This window comes from Eriocheir sinensis, chromosome 21 (assembly GCF_024679095.1).
Source record: "Eriocheir sinensis breed Jianghai 21 chromosome 21, ASM2467909v1, whole genome shotgun sequence".
Classification (NCBI taxonomy): Eukaryota; Metazoa; Arthropoda; class Malacostraca; order Decapoda; family Varunidae; genus Eriocheir; species Eriocheir sinensis.
This window is the reverse complement of record NC_066529.1, coordinates 16,106,308-16,129,080: the sequence shown is the minus strand read 5'-3', so window position 1 is coordinate 16,129,080 and position 22,773 is coordinate 16,106,308. Positions and strand designations below refer to the sequence as shown.

At 44.7% G+C, this 22,773-nt stretch overlaps 1 protein-coding gene across 1 annotated transcript in view; it reads right to left on the bottom strand.

The window, feature by feature from the left end:
- Positions 1-22,773, bottom strand: part of LOC127001761 (ras-related protein Rab-23-like) — an 89,788-nt gene that overhangs the window by 12,914 nt on the left and 54,101 nt on the right. The window contains exons 3-5 of the mRNA XM_050866911.1: positions 5,202-5,323; positions 3,651-3,813; positions 2,473-2,552 (exon numbers count right to left, since the gene is read on the bottom strand). Of these exons, the coding sequence (XP_050722868.1) occupies positions 2,473-2,552; positions 3,651-3,813; positions 5,202-5,323 (365 nt within the window). The remainder of the gene's footprint in view (positions 1-2,472; positions 2,553-3,650; positions 3,814-5,201; positions 5,324-22,773) is intronic.

Here is a 22,773-nt window from a genome sequence, read left to right as displayed (position 1 = left end):
GTCATTACCCAGGAGTCACGTCGCGTCCTTCGTCGTGTTTAGCACCCCGAAACCCGCAATAAACGCCACACAGCCTGACCCGACCACTTGCAGGAGGCGTGTATGTGCAGGAGGCGTGTAAGCGTTCCCTCATTAGTCAGACAACAGCAGCGACACGGACGGATAGGGAAGGTTTTGGATTCCTTTAAGAAGCGAGGGAGGAGCGTGTGTAAGAGATCGAAAGTGTAGGTCAGTTTTGGATTCTCTTCTCGAGGCTAGGAAGGGGCGGAAGTTGGGAAGGAAGAAAGAAAGAAAGAAAGAAAGAAAGAAAGGAAGGAAGGAAGGAAGAAAGGAAGGAAGAAAGGAAGAGAGAGAGAGAGAGAGAGAGAGAGAGAGAGAGAGAGAGAGAGAGAGAGAGGAGAAAAAAACGAAGGAAATAAACAAACAAGCAAACAAACAAAAAGAAAGAAGGAAGGGGAAAGAAAAAAAAGAGTGAAGGAAAATATAAGGAAAGGATCAAAGTGCAGGTCAGTTTTCGATTCCTTCCTTTGGGGAGGGGGGGGGGGGGAACGCGCGTAAAGGGGCTATCACACTGGGCAAATTTTCCGGGGATCTTCAGTCAAACCATGATTTCCGCTGGCGTGGTTCTCATATTTCCGTGGTTTTCTGACGCGCCCACAATCTTCCAAAGCTACGGTAGATTTCACTGAAGGACGACGGTATTACTTATCATCTTCATCAACGGCAATAACAACAAACAAATGAAAACCACGCTAGCGGAAATCGTGGTTTGACTGAAGATCCACGGAAAATATGTCCAGTGTAATAGCCCCTTAAGGGATCCAAGCGCATGAGGTCAGTGCATGGTGGGAAACTCGACCATTCATGCGACTCGATCTTCTTGCTCCTGCCAAATAAGGAATGCGATGAATGCCTTACACGTTTCTGGATTTTTCCGGCTGTTTTTTTTACTTTGGCTATAAATTTTCGTCATCCGATTTTTACTGGGTGTTTTTTTTATATATGTGTCTTGCTCCTCGGTATATTTGCATTTATCTTATTTTATTAACAAACTGAATGGGAACAGATACCGCACTGGAGTTGTTCTTGACTCTATAGTACTCTTATTCTTGTTTTGTTTTGTTTTAATTACTGATCGTCGTTCTTCTTCCACTTCTTGCTTTTATCCATCATTTTTTTATCACTCCTCCTCTGTATAATATTCGTTCTTGTCCTCCTCATCCTCTTGATTCCTATTTCTCCTTTTTTCTTCCTCGTCCTCCTTTTCATTCTCCCCTTCCTCGTCTTCCTTCTCTCTAACTTCTTCTTCTTCTTCTTCTTCTTCTTCTTCTTCTTCTTCTTCTTCTTCTTCTTCTTCTTCTTCTTCTTCTTTTCTAGCCTTTAACGATTGTCATTCTACTTCCACTTCTTATGTTTTTATTGTTTTAGCTCTCCTTATTACCGTCATTCCTCTTCCATTTCTTCTTTAATCACATATATAAAGCAAGAAATAAATAAATATATAAATAGAGAAATTGATAAAATATGGCAATAGATAAATAAGTATAAAAATAAATGAGCAAATAAGAACAACTCTCATGGATGAAATTCCTGACCTTGCTTGAATCATCGTTTTTTTTTTTTTTTTTTTTCCCCGCGCACGACTGTCTGGGGAAGTCTGACTGCATGTTAGCAACTGTCGCTTTCTTTATTCTTTTCTTGCTTTTCATGTACGTCGCGTGGAGTGTGCATGATCGTTTACCGTCTGCACACACACACACACACACACACACACACACACACACACACACACACACTCACATATTCAGGAAAGCCTTTGGCACGGCATGCATTTCTGTTAACGTGTGTGTGTGTGTGTGTGTGTGTGTGTGCGTGTGTTTGTAATATTGATCTTTACCAGTTTAGCAACATCAAAAATAGCCACCCTTGGAGGAGGAGGAGGAGGAGAACGACGCGACGACGACGACGACGACGAAGAAGAAGAAGAAGAAGAAGAAGAAGAAGAAGAAGAAGAAGAAGAAGAAGAAGAAGAAGAAGAAGAAAGAAAAGAAAAAAAAATAAAGAAGTTGAAGAGAAGAAGAAGAAGAAGAAGAAGAAGAAGAAGAAAGAAAAGAAAAAAAGAAGTTGAAGAGAAGAAGAAGAAGAAGAAGAAGAAGAAAAAGTTAAAGAGAAGGAAGAGGAGGAAGGGGAGAAAGAGGAGGAGGACGAGGAAGAAAAAAAGGAGAAATAGGAATAAGGAGGATGAAGAGGACAAGAACGAATTTTATACAGAGGAGGAATTAGAGCTACGTAGAAGAACAAGACGAACACAAGGAGGACGAAGATGCAGAAGAGAAGGACGAGGACTAAGGAGGGAGGAGGGACGACAAGCAACAAGTAGGAGGAGACCAGGAATATAAAAAAGAAAAGGAGCCAACAAGATGAACGAGACAAACACAAGGAGGCGGAAAAGACAGAGGATTTAAGACTTACGGTTTGACGGTGGCCTGATCGATGAGGTCAATCTTGTTCTGCACCAACACCATGGGAATGCTGCCACACTCGTCCTCAACCTGCCGGCGGGGAGAGGGATTAAGGGGGGAGTTCGTGGAAGGGGCGAACAAAGGTGGATTATGCTAACGTTGCAATAAAGTGTCGCAGTGAAATCCTTTAGCTACTCTTGGAAATCATGGAAGAACTAAGCAAAGGTGTTGTGGGGAAGAGTCGAGTTATAAAAGTAATGTTAGGAGGAAGACTTTGCTGCAGGACTATAGACGAGAAGAAGAAAAAACAATTAAGAAAAGGCTTGTCATTGGGTGGAGCGTGCAGGTGCCAATCTAAAGAGCAAGGGGGCTGGCCTAAGAGGTTTACTAATGCCAGTTCTGAAGGGCAAAGGTTAATGAGATTTCTACCTGGGAATGAATCATGCCGACTTCGTTTTGATGGGGCCAAGTACATGACAAAAGAGTAATTGTAGTAACCTTTTCAAGCTAGCTATGATAATTTCTCTATGACACCTTGACTATAAGGGAGTAGTATGTCTCCTTTGTCGCAAAAAAGCAAATGGTTGTGTAAAGTTATGGAAAAGGATGTATACAGGAATTAAGGAAAGGAAGGAGTTTACGGGAGAGTCGGTGTGAAGGAAACTGGACTCCGCAACATTTTGACAAAGTTTGGAAGAAAATAAGAAAGAAAGGAAGGCAAGAAAGAAGAAAAGAAGATAGAAGGGAAGGAAGCGAAGTAGAAAGGAAAGCTGTGTGGAATTTATGAAAGAAGAAAAGAAGACAGAAGGGAAGGAAGTGAAGTAGAAAGGAAAGCTGTGTGGAAGTTATGAAAGAAGAAAAGAAGATAGAAAGGAAGGAGGCGAAGTAGAAAGGAAAGCTGTGTGGAATTTATGAAGACTAAATTTATTGTCTTTTCGTGAGGATTTTTTTTATATAATTTGCCGGTTGATGACAAAATGTAGATACGCTCATCCATATCGATCCACATAACAACACAGCACTATCTACCTATCTATCTATCTATTTATTCTCTAACTATGTCTACCTGTATCCAGCCTGCCAACGCAACCACCCAACCATTCATTCTCTCATCCACTTAACCATACCCCTTGATTCACCCATCCACCTACCCACACACTCATCCCTCACACCGGACCCATTCCTCACCTTCTTCTTCCACTTTCTGACGGCGGAGAAGGAGTCCCGATCTGTGGTGGAGAAGGCCACGACGCACGCCTGGGCCCCGCGGTAGTACGCCTTGGTGATGGCATCGAACTCCTCTTGGCCCGCGGTGTCCCAGAGCATGAGACGCACCTCCTCGCCGCCCGTTCTGCAATGTAAACAAACCCACGTCACCTCACCTCGCCTCGCCGTCCCTCCCCGCCTTCCCGCCCCTCGTTAGCCCGATGTTGAAGCTCCTGGTGGTGTCGAGTCATGGTATTGAGAGCTAGTTGTTCCGCCTCCTTCCCCTCTCTTATGCACGCCCAATCAGCTGTAGTGACGCAATAAATCTCAAAATAATTGGTCCATCTATCAGTCAGTCGGCCAATCAATCCTTCTTCATGATCTAGTTGCAGACAGGTTCATTGGAGTTCCTACTGATCCCACCTCCTCCTGCTCCTGCTCCTCCTCCTCCTTCTCCTCCTCCTCCTCCTCCTTCTCCTCCTCCTCCTCTTCCTCCTCCTCCTCCTCCTCCTCCTGTTTTTGCTTCACTACCGTTCACATTTCCCACCATCATCATCATCATCACCGTGGGTAAGTTCACCTCCTCCCAGGCAAGCAGGTAAAGGCCCTCACTACACGAGGTTACAAGAGAGACAGTTATAATCACATGCAATCCAATTCCTCCATCATCTGCTTGCACGGCGTGAAGAGCCAGCCACTTACGATCTTTTTTTTTTATCCATGCTTAAACAATGTCCATTAACTTTTTTTGGAGTGAGCCTGATAACACTGCGTTTACTTTCTGACTTGCAATTTACTTTATGAATGTTTATCGGAAAAGCTGGTTCGTGGAAGAGGTTCGACTTAGCGTGAAGGATAAAAACATGTTGGAAGGTATTAGGAGGGAAATAAAATCCACGTCTAGTACTTTGGGGCCTCCTCAGATCCTGCCTCCCAACCTCCCTTCCTTCAGGTCGGCTACACAGGTAACGGGCCCGCACAACACTACCTCAATGTACAAAGCGAATTAGCGCCACAATATAGCTTACGTAACTTTTTCTCCACACCTCACCTCCCGCCCACCTGTTTGCGCACCTGCCCGCCCGTTTAGTACAGTTGCAGCCGCCCGCCCATCCCTATGCTCCCTATCCTCATGCTGGTCACCCTGCCTCACCCGTCACCCAGCCGCGCTACATAACTTTTCTTACAGTGAAGGAGACAGCTCAAGGGCAAAAAATGTATGCAAAAAAAGTCTATTATGTCGCTTTTAATGGTGTAAGGATATTCTAATCTTTTGTCTACCCCACTCCTCCTCCTCCTCCTCTTCCTCCTCCTGCTCCTACTCTTCCACCTTCTCCTCCTCCTCCGACGCCTCCTCCTTTTCTTCTTCCTCTTCGTCTTTCTCTTCCTCCTCCTCCTCGTCCTTCTTTTCCTTCTCATCATCATCATTATCATTTATATTTTCCTCTTCCTCCTTCCACCTCCACCATCTTCATCATCATCATCATCATCATCCTTGCCTCCTTTGCCCCCTCGTCAGGACTCTCAACTCACGTGATCTGCCGCTCCAGGAAGTCCACGCCGATGGTTTTCTTGTAGTCCTTGGTGAACGTGCCTTTGCAGTAGCGCTGGATCATGGACGACTTGCCCACGGCGCCGTTCCCGACGATCACCACCTGCAGGAGGGCAAGGGACAGGTGGTTAGGTAGGAGTTAAAGGGACGTAAATAGAAGGTAATACAGCCAAGGGAAAACTGCTTAGAAAAGTGAAGGTATAATCAGCGTCAAATATAAATAAGAGAGTAAGTGAAAGTATGTAAAATAAATATAGTAGATGAGGGATACGTGGAGAGATAAGGAATGCCACATATATAAACAAGAGAACTGGTTAAGGTATATAGGAGATAATATAAAATAAGGACTGTTATGGAAAGTGAAGGGATTAACAGCACCAAATATAAAAATAAAAGTCAGTTAACGTATGTAAAAGAAAATAGAGATGAAGGAAAACTGTTTAGAGAAGTAAAGGGACAATCAGCGCCACATGTAAATAAGCAAGTCAGTTAAAAGAACGTAAGGAAAAATATTGAAAGGAAAGAATGGAAGGAAAGGTAAGAGAGATAAAGGAAAAATGTAAATCAAACTGAAAGGATGATCGACGCCAAATACGAATATTTTTTTTTCCCTTGAGCTGCTTCCGTTGCTTGAAAAAATATATTTGGTTAGTTGGCGGGCAGGGCAGCGCTCCGCCTGAGTACTCTTCCGCCCCGGTGCTTCTTCACGGGTTTGACCTCTGAACCCGTGATGAGCTAACGCTCCTGACCCCGGGACACGCGGCCAAACACCGACGTCCGGGTCAGCACAGTTTGTCTTTCCCAGGTTCCCTCCTCCACCTCGCGACCCGGAAGGGAGGAACGACAGCTGGGCATGCGGGGAGCCATCTGCCTCGCTCTGGACTTAAGCGATACTGACACACGCTGACGGTCTAAAGAGAGAGCCTTTAGCCTTGAACACGCTAGTCACCTCACCGCGAAGACGAGCAACGTTGACACCACAAAGAGAAGACGAGCAGCTTTGACACATGATCTAAGTAATAATATATAAGAAGACGGTGAAAGCAAGTCTGTAACATGAAAATAATATCAACACGAAGGGCAGACGTAAAAGAAGCACGATTATCACCACAACGAGAACACGCGAAACTTTGAAACCACCTAAATTAATACTATATAAGAAGACGGTGAAAGCAAGTCTATAACATGAAAATAATATCAACGCGAAGGACAGATTTAAAAAGAGAACGATAGTCACCACAACGAGAAGACGAACAACTTTAAAACATGAAATGAATAAGTATTGTATAAGATGACAGGGAAAGCAAGTCAACAACAACAACGACAACGACCACAACCACAACCACAACCACAACGACCACAACCACAACGACAACGACAACGACCACAACCACAACAACAACAACAACAACAACAACAACAACAAAATAATGATGAAACGCAATCTCAACTCATCTCACATAACAACAAAGACGGTGAAAGCAAATAATAACAAGACTCTGGAGTTCGAACGTAAGACATGTGTTTGACTCGGCGAATTTCCTTTGTTTCCTTTTCAGCCGCTTGTCCATCAATCACCTCAACAACACCTGTCTCGCCTCACCTGCCGGCGCACCTCACCTCCACCGCCTCCATACCTGTACCCTGATGTCACTGCCCTATTCGGCGCGGCTGCCATCACACCAAGACCCTTTGTCCCCCTCACTATAGGACTGACAACTGACGAGGACTTGATTGGAGGAGCGAGACCCGACGAAACCAGCTTATGGCCGTGTGTGTGAAGGGAAGAAGGACGAAGAGTGTAGCCAAGACGAGCTATCGAACCTTTTAAGACCCTCTGTTCCCTCACTGAAAGACTGACAAATGACGAGGACCTGATTAGAGGCGTTGCACCAGACGAGACCAACTCCTGTGCGTGTGTATAAAGTGAAGAAGGAGGAAGAGGGAGCGTGTACCCAGGACGAGTTAGACACTTAGGTCGGTATTCTAAGACACTTTCGCTTCTCACATCAGCTATTTCTAAAGGTCAAAGAGGGGGTCAGTCGGATTCTAATGAGTGTCTCTTCAGGTTTATGGTACAGAGGAAGGGTCAAACTACAACCAGGGTCATAAAACTACCCCTGGAAATGCCCACAACTCCTACGAAAGCCTTGTCAAATAGGTGTTTTTGGCCGACGAAATGTCTTATAATACGACCCTTAGTTCCCGCACAGAAGGCCTCACATGTGACGAGAACCTAATGGGACGAGTAAGACCCGACGAGACCAACTTATGTAAGTGTGTGTGAAGGGAAGGACGGGGAGCGTAACCAGGGCGAGGAACAGAGAGTCATCCCAAAAGAATTGAACCTCTTGCTCTCACACTTAACAACTGATGGCTGAAGAGAACCTGACAGGAAAGACAAACATTGAAACATCCAAATACCTGGCAGGAGGACGAGACCCGTGTTTGAGAGCAGCAGGAGGAGAGGAGGGACCGTGTTTGAGAGCGCCAGGAGGAGAGGGAAGAGGGAGAGAGCGCGTGGCCATTGCGAGAAGTAGCTGTGTTATCCCCAAGAAATATATGCCTCTTCATCAGTGCACCTGATCGCCGCCTCCCGTCGCTGCCCCTCCGGTCTCTGGCAGGGCGTTTAATCTAACTGTTGCCCGTCCCGCCCCACGCCGCGTCCGGGGGTGGAGAGGGGGATGGGCGCAGGGGGCGAGGGTAGGGCACGGGTGTAGGAGAGGAAGGCTAGTCGGCGCGGCGGGGGATGAGAGGAGATGCTTTTGATAAGACGGTGATGACAGTGTTGTAAGGGTGGTGGTGGTGGTGGTGTTCTGCTTCTCCTTCTTCTTCTTCTTCTTCTTCTTCTTCCATCTATTACTTTTTTTAAGTCTACTTTTCTTCTTTTATATTTTCGTCTCCTCTTTCTCCTCTTCCTTCTCCTCCTCATCCTCATCATCACCACCATCATCTTCCTCCTCCTCCTCCTCCTCCTCCTCTTCTGGTTCCTGCTATTGTTCCTTCCTTCTCCCCCCCCTCTCCCCACCTTGCACGACCACCATCACCACAACCACCAATAAAACAACAATAGGCACCACCAGAAGCCGCGGAGATGAAGGTATATATTTTGTATCATTTTCTTCCTCTCTCGGTTCCTCCATTATCTACTTTTCTCTTTCTCTCTCTCTCTCTCTCTCTCCTTTTTTTATTTACGGGGCCGATCACCTTTCTATCCGAAGGTGATCCTCTCGTGTTGGGCTGGGTTGGCAGTCCTTATGAATTTCTACATCTAGAGTTTTTTTTCTTTGCTGTATTTTACTGTATTAATCTCCCGTTTTCTTCGCTGGTTTCGTTCTCTCCCTTTTGGTTATCTCGTATTCAGCTTCATCGTCGCCTCCTTTTCTGTCTGTCTGTATGTATGTTAGTTTGTTTATTAAAGTTTTCCTTCTCCGTTTGGTTATTCCTCTTCTTCCTCCTTCTTTGGTTTTTTTTTTCTCTCTTTTTCAATGCCACACTGTTTGGGCATGATATCAATCCTTGCAGTCTTGTTCTATTTGTTCTTTTTCTTCCTCTTTCCTCCTCTTTTTCTTCTTTTTCTTCCTCTTTCCTCCTCTTTTTCTTCTTTTTCTTCCTTTTTTTTCCTCTTTTCTTCATTTTCTTCCTCTTCCTTCCTCTTTTTCTTTTCTTTTTCTTTTCTCTTCCTTCTTTTTCTTCATTTCTGCTACTTCTTCTTCTTCTTCTTTCTTCCCTCCTCCTCCTCCTCCTCCTCCCCTTCCAGTCGTTGCCCTGTTCCACACCGTTGGCCATGCCCCCTACACCTACTTTTTTGTGTTTTGTTTGTTTTTTTGTGCGGCGCCTATAAACCTTTGAAAGATAAAGGTGACTGAAAAAAAAAGAAGGAAACGATTTAAATGTAGATAAACGGGCAGTAAAAGAGACAAGAACATGAAGAACAAGAACAAGAAGAACAGGAAGAACAAGAACAAGAAGAAAAAGAAAAGCAGGAAAAACAAGGCTAAGAACAAGATGAACAAAAACAAGAACTGCTACAACGACTATTAAGAGATAAAGAAGAAGAATAAAAGAACAAGAAGAGCAGGAAGAACAAGAATAAGAACAAGATGAACAAAAACAAGAACTGCTACAACGACAATTAAGAGATAAAGAAGAAAAAAAGAAAAGCATCAACAGGAAAATTAATAAAGAAGAAACAACAACAACAACAACAACAACAACAACAACAACAACAACAACAACAACAACAACAACAACAACAACAACAACAACAACAATAATAGTAATAACAATAATAACAAAACCCTAACAAGGAGGAGGAAGAGGAGACGTTCAAATACCTTTCTCTAACCTGCCCGATCTGGTCACCTGCGAATGTCTCACTTCATAATTAATTAGTCAAGGAAACCTGAAATCATGACCTTGTGTGTGTGTCCGTGTGCGTGTGCGTGTGTGTGTGTGTGTGTGTGTGTACCTAAGTGGCCGGGCGGGGAATGTAAACGAGTACACCCCCTGAAATCACCAAGTCGTACGTTCGCTATAATAGATTCGCAAGAGATTTCATTTATTCCTTCATGCGACAGTGATGGAAGTGACGCTGGCGGGGGAATGCGGCGGCGAGGTGCAGCGGGGACACGGGGCTTCGACGGCATACAAACGGCGAGTGCATGGCAAGTAGCGGCTAATGATGGCGCGGGCCCTCGAGGATCAGCGGGCCAGGGCGGGGCTGTGCAGGCAGGGGCGCGGGTAAGCGTGGAGGGGCGGAGATGAGACAACGAGAGCCAGGGATAGGCGGGCGGAGTAGTGCAGAGAGAAGGGTCGGGTAGAACAGCTCCAGGCTTGAATATTACCACCTCCACCTCCTCCTCCTCCTCCTCCTCCTCTTTCTTGTTCCCTCTTTGGAAGTTGGGTGGCGTTTACTAAGGGACACTGACCGTCTGTCCTTCCCGCCTCCTCCTCCTCTGGTATTAACTTCCCCTCAGACATGCTCACCTATTAGTCCTGGAAACGTGAGATACAAGTTTGTGTGTGTGTGTGTGTGTGTGTGTGTGTGTGTGTGTGTGTGTGTGTGTGTGTGTTACCTGGTTGCTAAGGTGCGCCTCTGACAGGTAATCATGTTAGTCAGATATTATCACCATGGCTGCCCGTACACACACACACACACACACACACACACACACACACACACACACACACACACACGTTAGGTAACAATAACAAGGCCTTTCATTCCAACTTCCCAAGAGGTTCCAATCCATCACAATTTTCTGCCATTTCCTCATTCCGCTCATCGCCTTCAATCGCCTTCATGGAACCTGAGAGAGAGGATTCAATGCTTCCATTCATCATTCCTTTCCTTCAACCCTCCCTTCCTCCCTTCCTCCCTTCCCTCCCTCCCATCCTCCTTCCCTCTCTCCCTTCTTCCCTCCCTCCTCTCCTTCCTTTCCACTTTTCTTTATTTCGTTTCTCCCTCCCTTCACATCTTCCTTTTCTTCATATCTTTTCCCTTCTTCTTTTCCTTATTTCTTTTCATTTTATTTTGTTTCTTCTTTATTTTTTTCTTTCTCTTCCTCCCTTCCTTCATCCCTTCCCTTCTTCTCTTCCTCTCCACTTTTCTTTATTTCGTTTCTCCCTCCCTTCACATCTTCCTTTTCTTCTTATCTTTTCCCTTCTTTTTTCTCTATTTCTTTTCATTTTATTTGTTCCTTCATTATTTTTTTCTCTTTCTCTTCCTCCTATACTTCCTCTCTTCTTTTCTCTTACAGTTTATTTCTTCCGTGATTTCCTTTTCTTATTTCTCGGTCCTTGTAACACAGTGCATGAACCCTCCCTCTTGTCTGTTATTTTGGCCTTTTTCTCTCTTTTATTGTTTTGTTTGCCCTCCGGATACTTACTGCCCCGTCACTAAGTTCATTTTCACTTCATTCTTTTCCCTCTCTTCCTCCCTTCCTTCCTTCTCTCTATCTATCTGTCTATCTGTCTTTCCATCTATCTCTCTTTGTCTCTCTTTGTCTTCCTTTCGTCACGCAGCACGCAGAAATAGCTCATTAACTCAAGACTTTTCTCTTAAACTCCTCCTCCTCCTCCTCCTCCTCCTCCTCCTTCCTTTTCTCCCACTTTTTTTTTCTCACGACACTACCTGCTCCTCCTCCTTTCCCTCTCTTCCTTCCTATTTTTTCCCCTTAAACAGCAAACACTTACAGCTCATTATCTCATCTTCTCCCCTTCTCACGCTCTTCCTGTTCCTCCTCCTCCTCCTACTCCTACTCCTCCTCCGCCTCCTCCTCCTTCTTCCTGCTCTGCTTGCCTCCTCTCCTCCTTCTTGCACCAAACATTCCCCCCATTGTAATACAGCACATTAGCAAATTGGACACTATCTCCATATCACACGCACACGCACACACACACACACACACACACACACACACACACACACACACACACTTTCATTATTCATTATTCCTCCTACAATATCCCCTCCTCCTCCTCCTCTTCCAGTCACTCTCCCCAGCGGCAGTAACACATGTTCCCAGTTAGCATTAGAGTGCGAAGGTGATGGTGGTAGTGAAGGTGGTAGTGGTGTTTGTGATGGTGGTGAAGGTGGTAATTGCAATGGTGGTGATGCAGATGGCAATGAGAGAGAGAGAGAGAGAGAGAGAGAGAGAGAGAGAGAGAGAGAGAGAGAGAGAGAGAGAGAGAGAGAGAGAGAGAGAGAGAGAGAGAGAGAGAGAGAGTAAAGCAAACCAAAACGAACGAGAAATAACATAAGAGGAAATAAATAAAAAGGAATAAGGTAATATAGAAAAAATAGAATAGAAGGGGAGAACAGTTTTGGCGAATTAAAAGAGGAATGAAAATAAAAAGAATTGGATCCGAAGGCGAGGAATTATTTAACAACAGACTAACTCACCGCATAAGGAAATCAAGTCCTGTTAAGCTCACCAAGATGACAGCGAATCAGTTATCAAGTTTTTTTTTCTTAATTTTTTACTGTTTAGATATTTTCTTATTATATTATTTTACCTTACTTATTTGTTTAGAAGTTACGTAGGAGAAGGAAAAGAAAAGAAAAGAAAAACAAGAAAACAAAAAAAAATGAAAACAGCAACACAACAACCCCCATCTACATAAACAAAGCAAACAAAGACTAACACCATGCATAGAAGAGGTGAGAAAGGAAACGTTGCAATTTAAGGCTTATTGAGTGGTTTATACCGAAGAATAGATGAAAAAGTAAACGTTTCTTGGTTAACATGGAAATCTTTATGCATGAGTTAGCCACGCGTGAAGGAGCAGAGATTAAGGGAAAGAAAACCGATGTGAGCTTGATTATACAGCCTGGAGTTAGTGAGAGAGAGGAAAAATAATGAAAACCAGAAAACCTCGCTAAAGAAAAAATTATATGCAGGCAAAAAATAATTGTTTAAATGTTTCCGTAATGAGAGAGAGAGAGAGAGAGAGAGAGAACCAGGCCTCTTCTTTTTATCTCCCAGTATCGCTTCTCATTGTGTTCGTAATCAAGAAAAAAATAAATTCATATAGACCTATCCTCATTCCGTACACTGCTCTTCCTCCTCCTCCTCCTCTTCCTCCTCCTCTTCTTCTTTTTCTTCTTCCTCCTCCTCCTCCTCCTCTCTTTGTTGACAATACCTTAGCGGTTGTTGGCCACTGTGGAGGTGCCGGAGGGAAGAATGGGGAGGAGAGGAGGCAAGCGGGAGAGAGAGAGGGAGGGAAGGAGTAAGCGAGCGAGCGAGCGAACGAGAGAGAGAGAGAGAGAGAGAGAGAGAGAGAGAGAGAGAGAGAGAGAGAGAGAGAGAGAGAGAGAGAGAGAGAGAGAGAGAGAGAGAGAGATGAATAACACACTAACATTAGGAAGTAGCACGAAGCTTCCGGGTGGACCATATAGAATGAGGAGGAGGAAGAGGGGGAGAAGAAAAGCTAATACGATGATTAAAATTAAACACACACACACACACACACACACACACACACACACACACACACACACACACACACACACACACACACATACACACACACGTTGCTTAGAAATGATGGAAAGAAGAGTGTAGAAAGGTTAATGTATTCTTTCCTATCATTGATTTCACCTTCGTCACGCGAGATGAAGAAGAAAAAATGAAAAAGAAAAAGAAAAAGAAAAAGAAGATGAAAAGAAGATGAAAAGAAGAAGACGAAAAAGAAGAATGCGAAAAAGAAGACGAAAAAGAAGGAGAAGAAGACGAAAAAGAAGAAGACGAAGAAGAAGAAGACTAAGACGAAGAAGAAGAAGAAGAAGAAGAAGAAGAAGAAGAAGAAGAAAAGAACAACAAGAACAAGAAGAAGGAGAACAAGATAAAAAAGAACAAGAGCAAAAATAACAAGAACAAGAGAGAGAGAGAGAGAGAGAGAGAGAGAGAGAGAGAGAGAGAGAGAGAGAGAGAGAGAGAGAGACTAAGTAGACCATAAGAAGGAAAGAGAAGCTGAAAATGTACGTAAGAGAATGAAGAAAAAAGAAAAGAAAAGAAAAACAAGAAAACAAAAATAAAGAAAAAAGAAAGAACACAACAACCCCCATACAAAAAAAAAAAAAGAAGAACGAATATAATAAATAAAAGAGGGTACAAGACAGCGCGGGGCAGCCACAATCTCAACATGAAGGTGTGATCAGAAGAGGAGGAAGAAAAAAAGAAAAAAAACACGAGGAAACAGTTAGCGGGTGTGGAGGAGCGCTTGGTATCTCCTCCCTCCTGCGGCGTGCCCTGAAGGAGGAGGAGGAAGAGGAGGAGGAGGAGGAGGTGGAGGGAAGGTTTCTCATTAACTGCGCTGCGGAGATGTTTGGGATGAGGTGAGGAAGAGGAAGAGAAGTAGAAGACGAAGGAGATGAAGAAGGAGGAAAAGAATGAGGAGCAGAAGAAAGAGATCCAATACTGAGGAAGGTATGGAAGGTATGCAGACACTTAATGGGATGGCTTAGAAAAAAGGTGAAGGAAGGAGAAGAAAAACAAAAAGGAGAAGAAGTAGAAGAAGAAAAAGAAGGAGGAGAAAAAAAATGTAATACTGAGAAGGGTAAGAAAGATATGCAGACACTTAATGGGATGACTTAGAAAAGGGTGAAAGAAGGAGAAGAAAACAAAGAGGAGGAGGAGGAGAAGAAAAAGGAGACGGAGAAGAAGAAGAAAGACGAGATGCAATACTGTGGTAGTTAAGGAAGGTACGTAGACACTTAGGAATGACTTAGGAGGAGGAGAAAGGAGAGGAAGAACAAGAAGCAGGAGGAGGAGGAGGAGAGGTAAGAGGAGATGCAATACAGAGGAAGGTAAGGGAGGTATGCAGACACTTATATAAAGGATGACTTATCACTGTAGGCAACCACAGCTGCTGCCCGGGCCCGTTAGTTTAGGGAGTGGAAGGGGAAGGGGAAGAGGGAGGAAGGGATGGGGAAGAAGTTGGAAGGAGGAAGGGATGGGGAAGGGAAAAGGGAAGGGAGAAGGGAGGGAGGAAGGAAAAGGTCAATGGGGAAGTGAAAGAGGAAGGAGATAGGGGCGGGGAAGGAAGGAAGAAGGGATGGGGAAGGGATAGGGGAAGGAGAAATTGATGGGGAAAGGAGAAGGTGAAGGGAGAAATGGGGAAGGGAAACGTGAAGAAAGGAAAGAATGGGGAAAGGGAAACGGAAAAGAAAAGGGGAAGGGGGCGGAAGGGATGAGGAAGGAAGGAAAAGAGGAAGGAGGAAGGCATGGGAATGAAGGAAGCGAGGAAGGGATAGGGGAAGGGAAAGGAGAAGGAAACGATGAATGGGGAGTGGGAGGAGGAAGGGATGGAGAAGGGAAAAGCGAAGGGAGAAGGTGAATCGGGAAGTAAAAGGGGAAGAAGGTAGGAACGGGGAGGGAAGGAGGGAAGCAAAGATGAGATGGGGAAGAGAAAGGTGGAGGAGAAAGGGTTAAGAAAATAAGGTGGAAGAGAAAGGGATGGGGAAGAACGTGAAAGAGGAAGGAGTGATTAAGGAAGAGATGAGAGGGGAGGGGAGAGGTGAAGGAGAAGAGATGGGGAAGGAAAAGAGGAAGAAGGAAGAGATGGGGAAGAAGGTGGAAGAAGAAGGAGTGAGTAAGGAAGAGATGAGAGGGGAGGGGAGAGGTGAAGGAGAAGAGATGGGAAGGAAAAGAGGAAGAAGGAAGGGATGAGGAAGAGGACATATAGCCACTTACCTTCCTACCCATCCTCACCTCATCCTTTTTCTCTACCTCTTCCTCCATTCTTTTTTTTTTCATCTATTCCATCCTCTCCCTCCTCCCACACTTCTTTCTCGCCTACTTACACTTTCCACCACTCCACTTTCCATTTCTTCTAATTCCACCTGTTGTCACTTTTCTCATCATTTATTCAGTTATTCCACCCTTTCTCTCCACTTCCTTCTCACCTATTTACTTACACTTTCCTCCATTCCACTTTCTATTTCTCCTAATTAATTATATAAGTTACTCCTCGCATCAGATATACTTTTCTTCTAGTCCACTTTCTCCACCTTCCTTTATTCAGCTGTTTCCACTTTTCCTTCTCCACATACTCATTCGTAACTCATCTCCTACCTTCCTTTTTTAACCTTATTCCTCCATTCTTCGTTTCATCCCTCATCTGTTCCGTTTCCTTCATCTTCCTTTATCAAACTCTATATACTCACACTTTCTCTTTCCATTCCTCTATTTTCCAGCATTCCACCTTCCCTTTTCATTTGTATTCATCTCCCTTTGCCTTCGTCTCAGTCTGGTTTATATTTCATTTTATCTGTTGTACTTTCCGAATCTTCTTTTATTCAACTGTCTGCATACTAAATCTTCCTCTTTCCATTGCTCTCTTTCCCCACCACTCCATCTTTCCTTTCTTAGCATTCAAATCCCTCTCAATCCGTCTCTTCCTTGCTTATCTTCCACATTCTCTCGTTATTCCACCAATCACTCCACCATCACTTACTCCTTCTCCCTTTCCGCAAACACATTTACTCGTATTTTCCACCATCTTTCCTTTCCCCTTCCATCCTGGCTTCTACTCCATTTTCAGGGTTTTTTTCTCATTATTCCACCATCTCTTCTCTATTCTGTTCTACACGCACACTTCTCTCCTATTTTCCGCCACTCCATCTTTCATTCCCTATTCCATCCTCGTTTATTTTCAGATTTCTACTTTTTCTCTCCCACTCTCACACTTTCTACACATCTTTTTTTTTTTTTTTTTTTTTTTTCCTTACCCTTTCCTATTCCATCCTCTTTTCCTTTTTTTTTTTTTTTTTTTTACATTTCACCACACACACACATCACACACACACACACACACACACACACACACACACACACACACACACACACCCACACATTTTTTTTTTTTTCCATCTCTTTCTTTCCTATCTTCCATCTCACTCTTTTCATTTCTTACACTTATTTTGTTATTCCACCTATCACAACATCTCCCTTTACCTACCATTGTATCATACACATATACTAATAGTTGTTGTCCTGTCCGGGGGTTGTCAATCAATCAATCACTATTTTTCGCCATTGTATCTTTCATTTCCTATCTCATCCTCGTTTATCTTCAGTTTTTTTCCTTTTTTTTTCGTTATTCCACTCATCACTCCCTCCATCGTCACCTCCCTCTCCCTTTCCTCACACGTTCCCACTCTCCGCCATTCCATTCTTCCCTTTCTTCACTCTTCCCGTTCTTTGTGTTCAGCATCGCGGGTCGCTTATCTTCCGCATCTTACCCTTGCCTCTCCTCCTCCTCCTCTATTCCGCCTCCCCGATTTTGCCCTTGTCCACCTATTACCCATCCTTCCTTATATAGCAACCCACCACTAGTCTCATTCATTCTCCTCCTCCTCCTCCTCCTCCTCCTCTTCTCAATTATACCCGCGCATTCCTTTCCGCTTCGTTTTTGTTTTATTTTATCATTTTTTCTCTTTTTTTCGGATGCGTTTCTTTTTTTTTTTTCTTACGTTTTACCCCCGGCATGATATTTTAGTCGTCTTTTTTTGTTTCTTCTTGAAATGTTATGCTTTTGTTTGATTCTCTCTCTCTCTCTCTCTCTCTCTCTCTCTCTCTCTCTCTCTCTCTCTCTCTCTCTCTCTCTCTCTCTCTCTCTCTCTCTCTCTCTCTCTCTCTTCCTTTCCTCTCTCCTCTTCTCTCTTCCTCACTTCTCACTCTCTCTCCCTCTCTCCTTTCTCTCCGCCCTCCTCCTCTCCTTCCTTCCCTCTTCCTTTCCCACCACCCTTCCTTCCCTTCCATTCCTTCTCCTCCTCCTCCTCCTCCTCCTCCTCCTCTCCCTCCTTCTCTTCTCTTCTCTTCTCTTCTCTTCTCTTCTCTTCTCGTCTCTCTCTCTCTCTCTCTCTCTCTCTCTCTCTCTCTCTCTCTCTCTCTCTCTCTCTCTCTCTCTCTCTCTCTCTCTCTCTCTCTCTCTCGAATACTTGCTTGCGGTCACAACGGCATAAAAAAATCTGTTAATCTACGTTGCTGTCGATTTTAACCTCTCCTCTTTTTGGCCTCCGTAGTAGTAGTAGTAGTAGTAGTAGTAGTGGTGGTGGTGGTGGTAGTGGGAGTAATGGCAGCGTTATATTCTGTGTTTGATTCATTGTGCGCAAATATTTTTTTTATACGTAATTTGCGGTTTGAATATGACGCAGTTCTTGACGAAACACACGTATCAAGGGATTTATTTCATTGTGTTCGCCAGTCAGGCTTCACTTTTTCCTCCTCTCGGTTCTTCTCTCCCCTTCCTCCCGCCCGCCAGTCCGGTAAGGTAAGGTCGCTGAATGTATATTTGGGTGCTTCCTTTTTTGCCTCGTACGTATTCTGGGACGCACTCACCCTCGGGCACTGTTGCTTGCTTTGTTGCGCGGCTTTGACCAGAGGCAGAGCGATCTTTTTTTTTTTTCCAAGCCCAGATGATGATGATGTGTTGGTACTATTTTTTTGTTGTTGTTGCTGGTGCTACTATTTCTACTTTTACTACTACTACTACTACTACTACTACTACTACTACTTTTTTTTTTTTTACAGCAGAGGAGACAGTGCAAGGTTGTAAAAAAAAAAATGAAAAACAAGCCCGCTACTTACTGCTCCTCTTTTACTACCACTACTGCTACTACTACTACTACTACTTTTTTAACATACATATACAACATTTATGATCCTGGACGCGTTTCGATCCACCTTTCACCACCGCCTCTCTCCCCCCTGTCACCCCTCGCCCTCCCTCGCCTTCCTCTCCCTCTCCCTCTCCTCCATCCCGCCCAGCTCCCGCCGTCTTCACGCCAGCCTACATGCAATTACTTTTTTGAGGGGAAGGATTACCTCAAGCCCTTCGCCGCCCCTCAGGCTTACGGGGCTCGTTATGGAAACATTAAGTGGTATGAGGCAGGAATTCATTAAAGGCTCTCTGCTGTATAGGCGAGATTGTGAGGCAAGATGTTTTAGGCTCGTTATGATGTGGGATTGTGAGGCAAGATGTTTTAGGTTCTTCTAAATGGAAGTCTTAAGCAATTTTTTTTGGGGGGGGCAAGATGTTTTAGGCTCGTGTAAAAGTGAGGTTGTGAGGCAAGAATTTCTTTTTATATAAGGTAATGGAGCACACACTATAGCTGCGCGTGGTCTCGGTGCTTATCTCCGCAGCATTAGCATAGCAGTTTGTGAGGAAAGATTTTTTAAGATTCGTATAAATGTGCGGTTGGTGTGAGGTTGGTGTGAGGTTGGTGTGAGGTTGGTGCGAGGTTGGTGCGAGGTTGGTAAGAGGTTGGTGTGAGGTTAGTGTGAGGTTAGTGTGAGGTTGATATGAGGTTGGAGTGAGGTTGGTGTGAGGTTAGTAAGAGGTTAGTGTGAGGTTGGTGTGAGGTTGGTGTGAGGTTGGTAAGAGGTTGGTGTGAGGTTGGTAAGAGGTTGGTGTGAGGTTGGTAAGAGGTTGGTGTGAGGTTGGTGTGAGGTTGGTGTGAGGTTGGTAAGAGGTTGGTGTGAGGTTGGTAAGAGGTTGGTGTGAGGTTGGTGTGAGGTTGGTAAGAGGTTGGTGTGAGGTTGGTGTGAGGTTGGTAAGAGGTTGGTGTGAGGTTGGTGTGAGGTTGGTGTGAGGTTGGTAAGAGGTTGGTGTGAGGTTGGTGTGAGGTTGGTAAGAGGTTGGTGTGAGGTTGGTGTGAGGTTGGTGTGAGGTTGGTAAGAGGTTGGTAAGAGGTTGGTAAGAGGTTGGTGTGAGGTTGGTAAGAGGTTGGTGTGAGGTTGGTAAGAGGTTGGTGTGAGGTTGGTGTGAGGTTGGTGTGAGGTTGGTAAGAGGTTGGTAAGAGGTTGGTGTGAGGTTGGTAAGAGGTTGGTGTGAGGTTGGTGTGAGGTTGGTAAGAGGTTGGTAAGAGGTTGGTGTGAGGTTGGTGTGAGGTTGGTGTGAGGTTGGTAAGAGGTTGGTGTAGGTTAATGTGAGGTTGGTGTGAGGTTGGTGTGAGGTTGGTGTAGGTTAATGTGAGGTTGGTGTGAGGTTAATGTAGGTTAATGTGAGGTTGGTGTGAGGTTGGTAAGAGGTTGATGTAGGTTAATGTGAGGTTGGTGTGAGGTTAATGTAGGTTTAATGTGAGGTTGGTGTGAGGTTAATGTAGGTTAATGTGAGGTTGGTGTGAGGTTGGTGTGAGGTTAATGTACTGTTTTGGCTCGTCATGTGAAAGTGGATTTGAGAAATTTTTAATTCGACCTCCTTGATCAAAAGTAAGTGTGCAGTGCAGGAAGTCATGGAGAGGCTCCAGGCTACTGAATGAATATTAGGCTAAAAATCGAGAAATACTGGAATCGTGTAAATGTGAGATCGGGAAACAAAAATAATATATTATTAGGCTTGTTGTGTAAATGTCAGATTATGACGCAAAAAGGCTTCATCTCGCTTTTCTTCAGACGGGAAGCCAGAAGGGGGGGGATGGGTTGCAGACATGACTCGAGCTGGAGAGAAAAAAACATGAAAAATCAATTGACAATCTATAAAAGGCATCAAATTTTTCCTTGCAATAGGACGGAGTACTTAAACTGAGGAATGTCGCGTGTCATCCTCACGCTCAGAACACCACAATGGACCAGCCTCAATCATATATCACCTCAGCAACTCAAAATATAATTCATGTGCGCCATTAACGGGCTGGGGCCATCCACCAGGACCGACGTCACAGGCAGCACATAAGCAAAAAAGGCTACGTACTTTATCAGGATTTACCGGAAACGAAATACATTCAGCTTGGGATCAATACAAGCGCTTATTTTGCTACAAGGAATCTAGACAGGTAGGTCAATACGCTTCATGCTTTACAGGTAGCTTGTGAGGAAGTAACTTTATGTTGGTGTGAAGTAAACATTCCTTTCCACAAGGCACACATAACCTCTGCAGAATGAATGTTTATCCGCACCACCTCTTCACACACCTCATGCTTTACCGGTAGCCTGTGGGAGACTAACGTTAGGTTTTTGTGGAGTTAACGTTTTTTCAGCGGTGCCTAAAAACTTGCGCAAAATCAGCGTTTATCAACATCACCTCTCCACCACGCGCCGCCACCCCGCTCCTCGCCAGCCTGCCCTCCCGCCTGCCCGCCCCCCTCCCTGTGTCCGCCGCCCTCGACCAGTCACGGGAAACAAATAGCTGCCTAACCGATCCTCGTTTTCACGCTCAATCGACCCTTTTTTCCCCCAAAGCTTGCGTGAAATCTGGGTTAGTCGGGTTATCTTTTTTGCGGCGCGACGAGGGTTGTCAATAGCGGCGACGGCGGCTTTTTTGGGGGGGCATTTTTTAGGGCTGCGGGAAGTGCCTGTTTGGGATTGAGCTGAAAGTGGATAAACGGGGGCCGTCACTCTTGGCTTGGCGGGAGGCGCGGCGGCGGCGGCGGCGGCGTGGCGGGTTTCTTACGAGAAGCCGAGGAAGAGTTGCTCTGGTTTCTCTTTAGGGCTGCAGGTTGAGACAGAAAGTAAAGTAATTTTGAATGATACTATATAGATGCGCGTGGCCTCAGTGTTCATCTCCGTCCCACTAGCCCTTCAACAGCGTGACGTGTTTCTTATGACGGGCAAGGAAAGAGCGGCGCTGTTTTCTCTTTAGTGGTTTGCAGGTTAAGGCAGGAAGTAATGTTGGGGCATGTGCTACAGCTGCGCGTGGCCTCGGTTCTCATCTCCGTTGCAGTAACCCTTTAGCCTGTGGTTGGGGAGGCAGGGTAAGGAGGAAAAGACAGGGTATGGTGTATGGAGGATAATGAATGATACGGTGCTGTGTAAGGGTGATAGGGGAAGGTAGAGTGCTCTCCAAGGGTGATTTGGGATGGGCAGGGTGTTTTCCATAGAGGATAAAGGACTTGCGAGTTTCCAACCTGAAAGAGGCAGAGAGAAGGAAGGGAGGGAGGAAGAGGGAGAAAAATGAGAAGGGAGAGAGGCAAAGGGAGGAAAAGGGAAAGGAAGGGAGAGAGGCAAAGGGAGGAAAGGGGAAAGGAAGAGAGAGAGAGAGAGAGAGAGAGAGAGAGAGAGAGAGAGAGAGAAAGGGAAAGAGAGAGGACACTTCAGCCTTACTCAACAACAATCTAAATCAAACACTACAAAAAGCACACCTGCCCTTCACTCTCACTCCTTCAAATAATTAATAAAGTACTTGAGCGACGTGGCGGCCGAGAGGGGAAAAAATGCCGCAGAAAAAAATGTGTGTATAATGTTAACAGCCTGACCGGTGCTCCTCTGCCAAAAGTTTTCCTCATCAGTGTGGAAAGGGCGCCGGACAGGTGAGCTTGACAGATGAGCTTAGCGTCGTCAGCTTAAGTTTCACTATACACCTGGCGGAGCTTTGATTTATGTGGCTAGCTGACGACTGTTACTACTTTATTATTATTATTATTATTATTATTATTATTATTATTATTATTATTATTATTATTATTATCACTATTACTGATGATGATGATGATATTACTATTGCTACTAACATTACTTACTGCTACTCCTTCTACTACCACTACAACTACAACTACTACTACTACTACTACTACTACTACTACTTCCGCTACTCCTCCTCCCCCTCCTCCTCCTCCTCCTACTACTACTACTACAACTAATTCTGCTACTACTACAACTACCACTACCACTACCACTACTACTGCTACTGTCAACTACAACAGCAACAACAACAAAACAACAACTCTCATCAGTGACCCCGTTTCGCGCACTGAGAGGGTGGGAGAGCAGTAAAAACGCCACGTAATAATTTCGAGAAGCGTATTCGACAAAAACAATCACTTGGAGGAACGGGCCAGTCATCAGCCCCCACTCACCCAGCCTCACACACACGGCCACTCAGTCACTCACCCACCACCCTGAAGACACGCTGCGGAGTGCGATGATGCGGGATATGCCTTCTCAGTAACCATGTCTTATTAGTGATGATATTGGTTGTGACGGCGGAAGTAGTAATGGTTGTGATGGTGGTTGTAGTAGTAGTAGTAGTAGTAGTAGTAATAGTAGTAGTAGTATGATGAGGACGAGGAGAACGAAAACACAAAGATGGAAAACAAAAATTTTATAA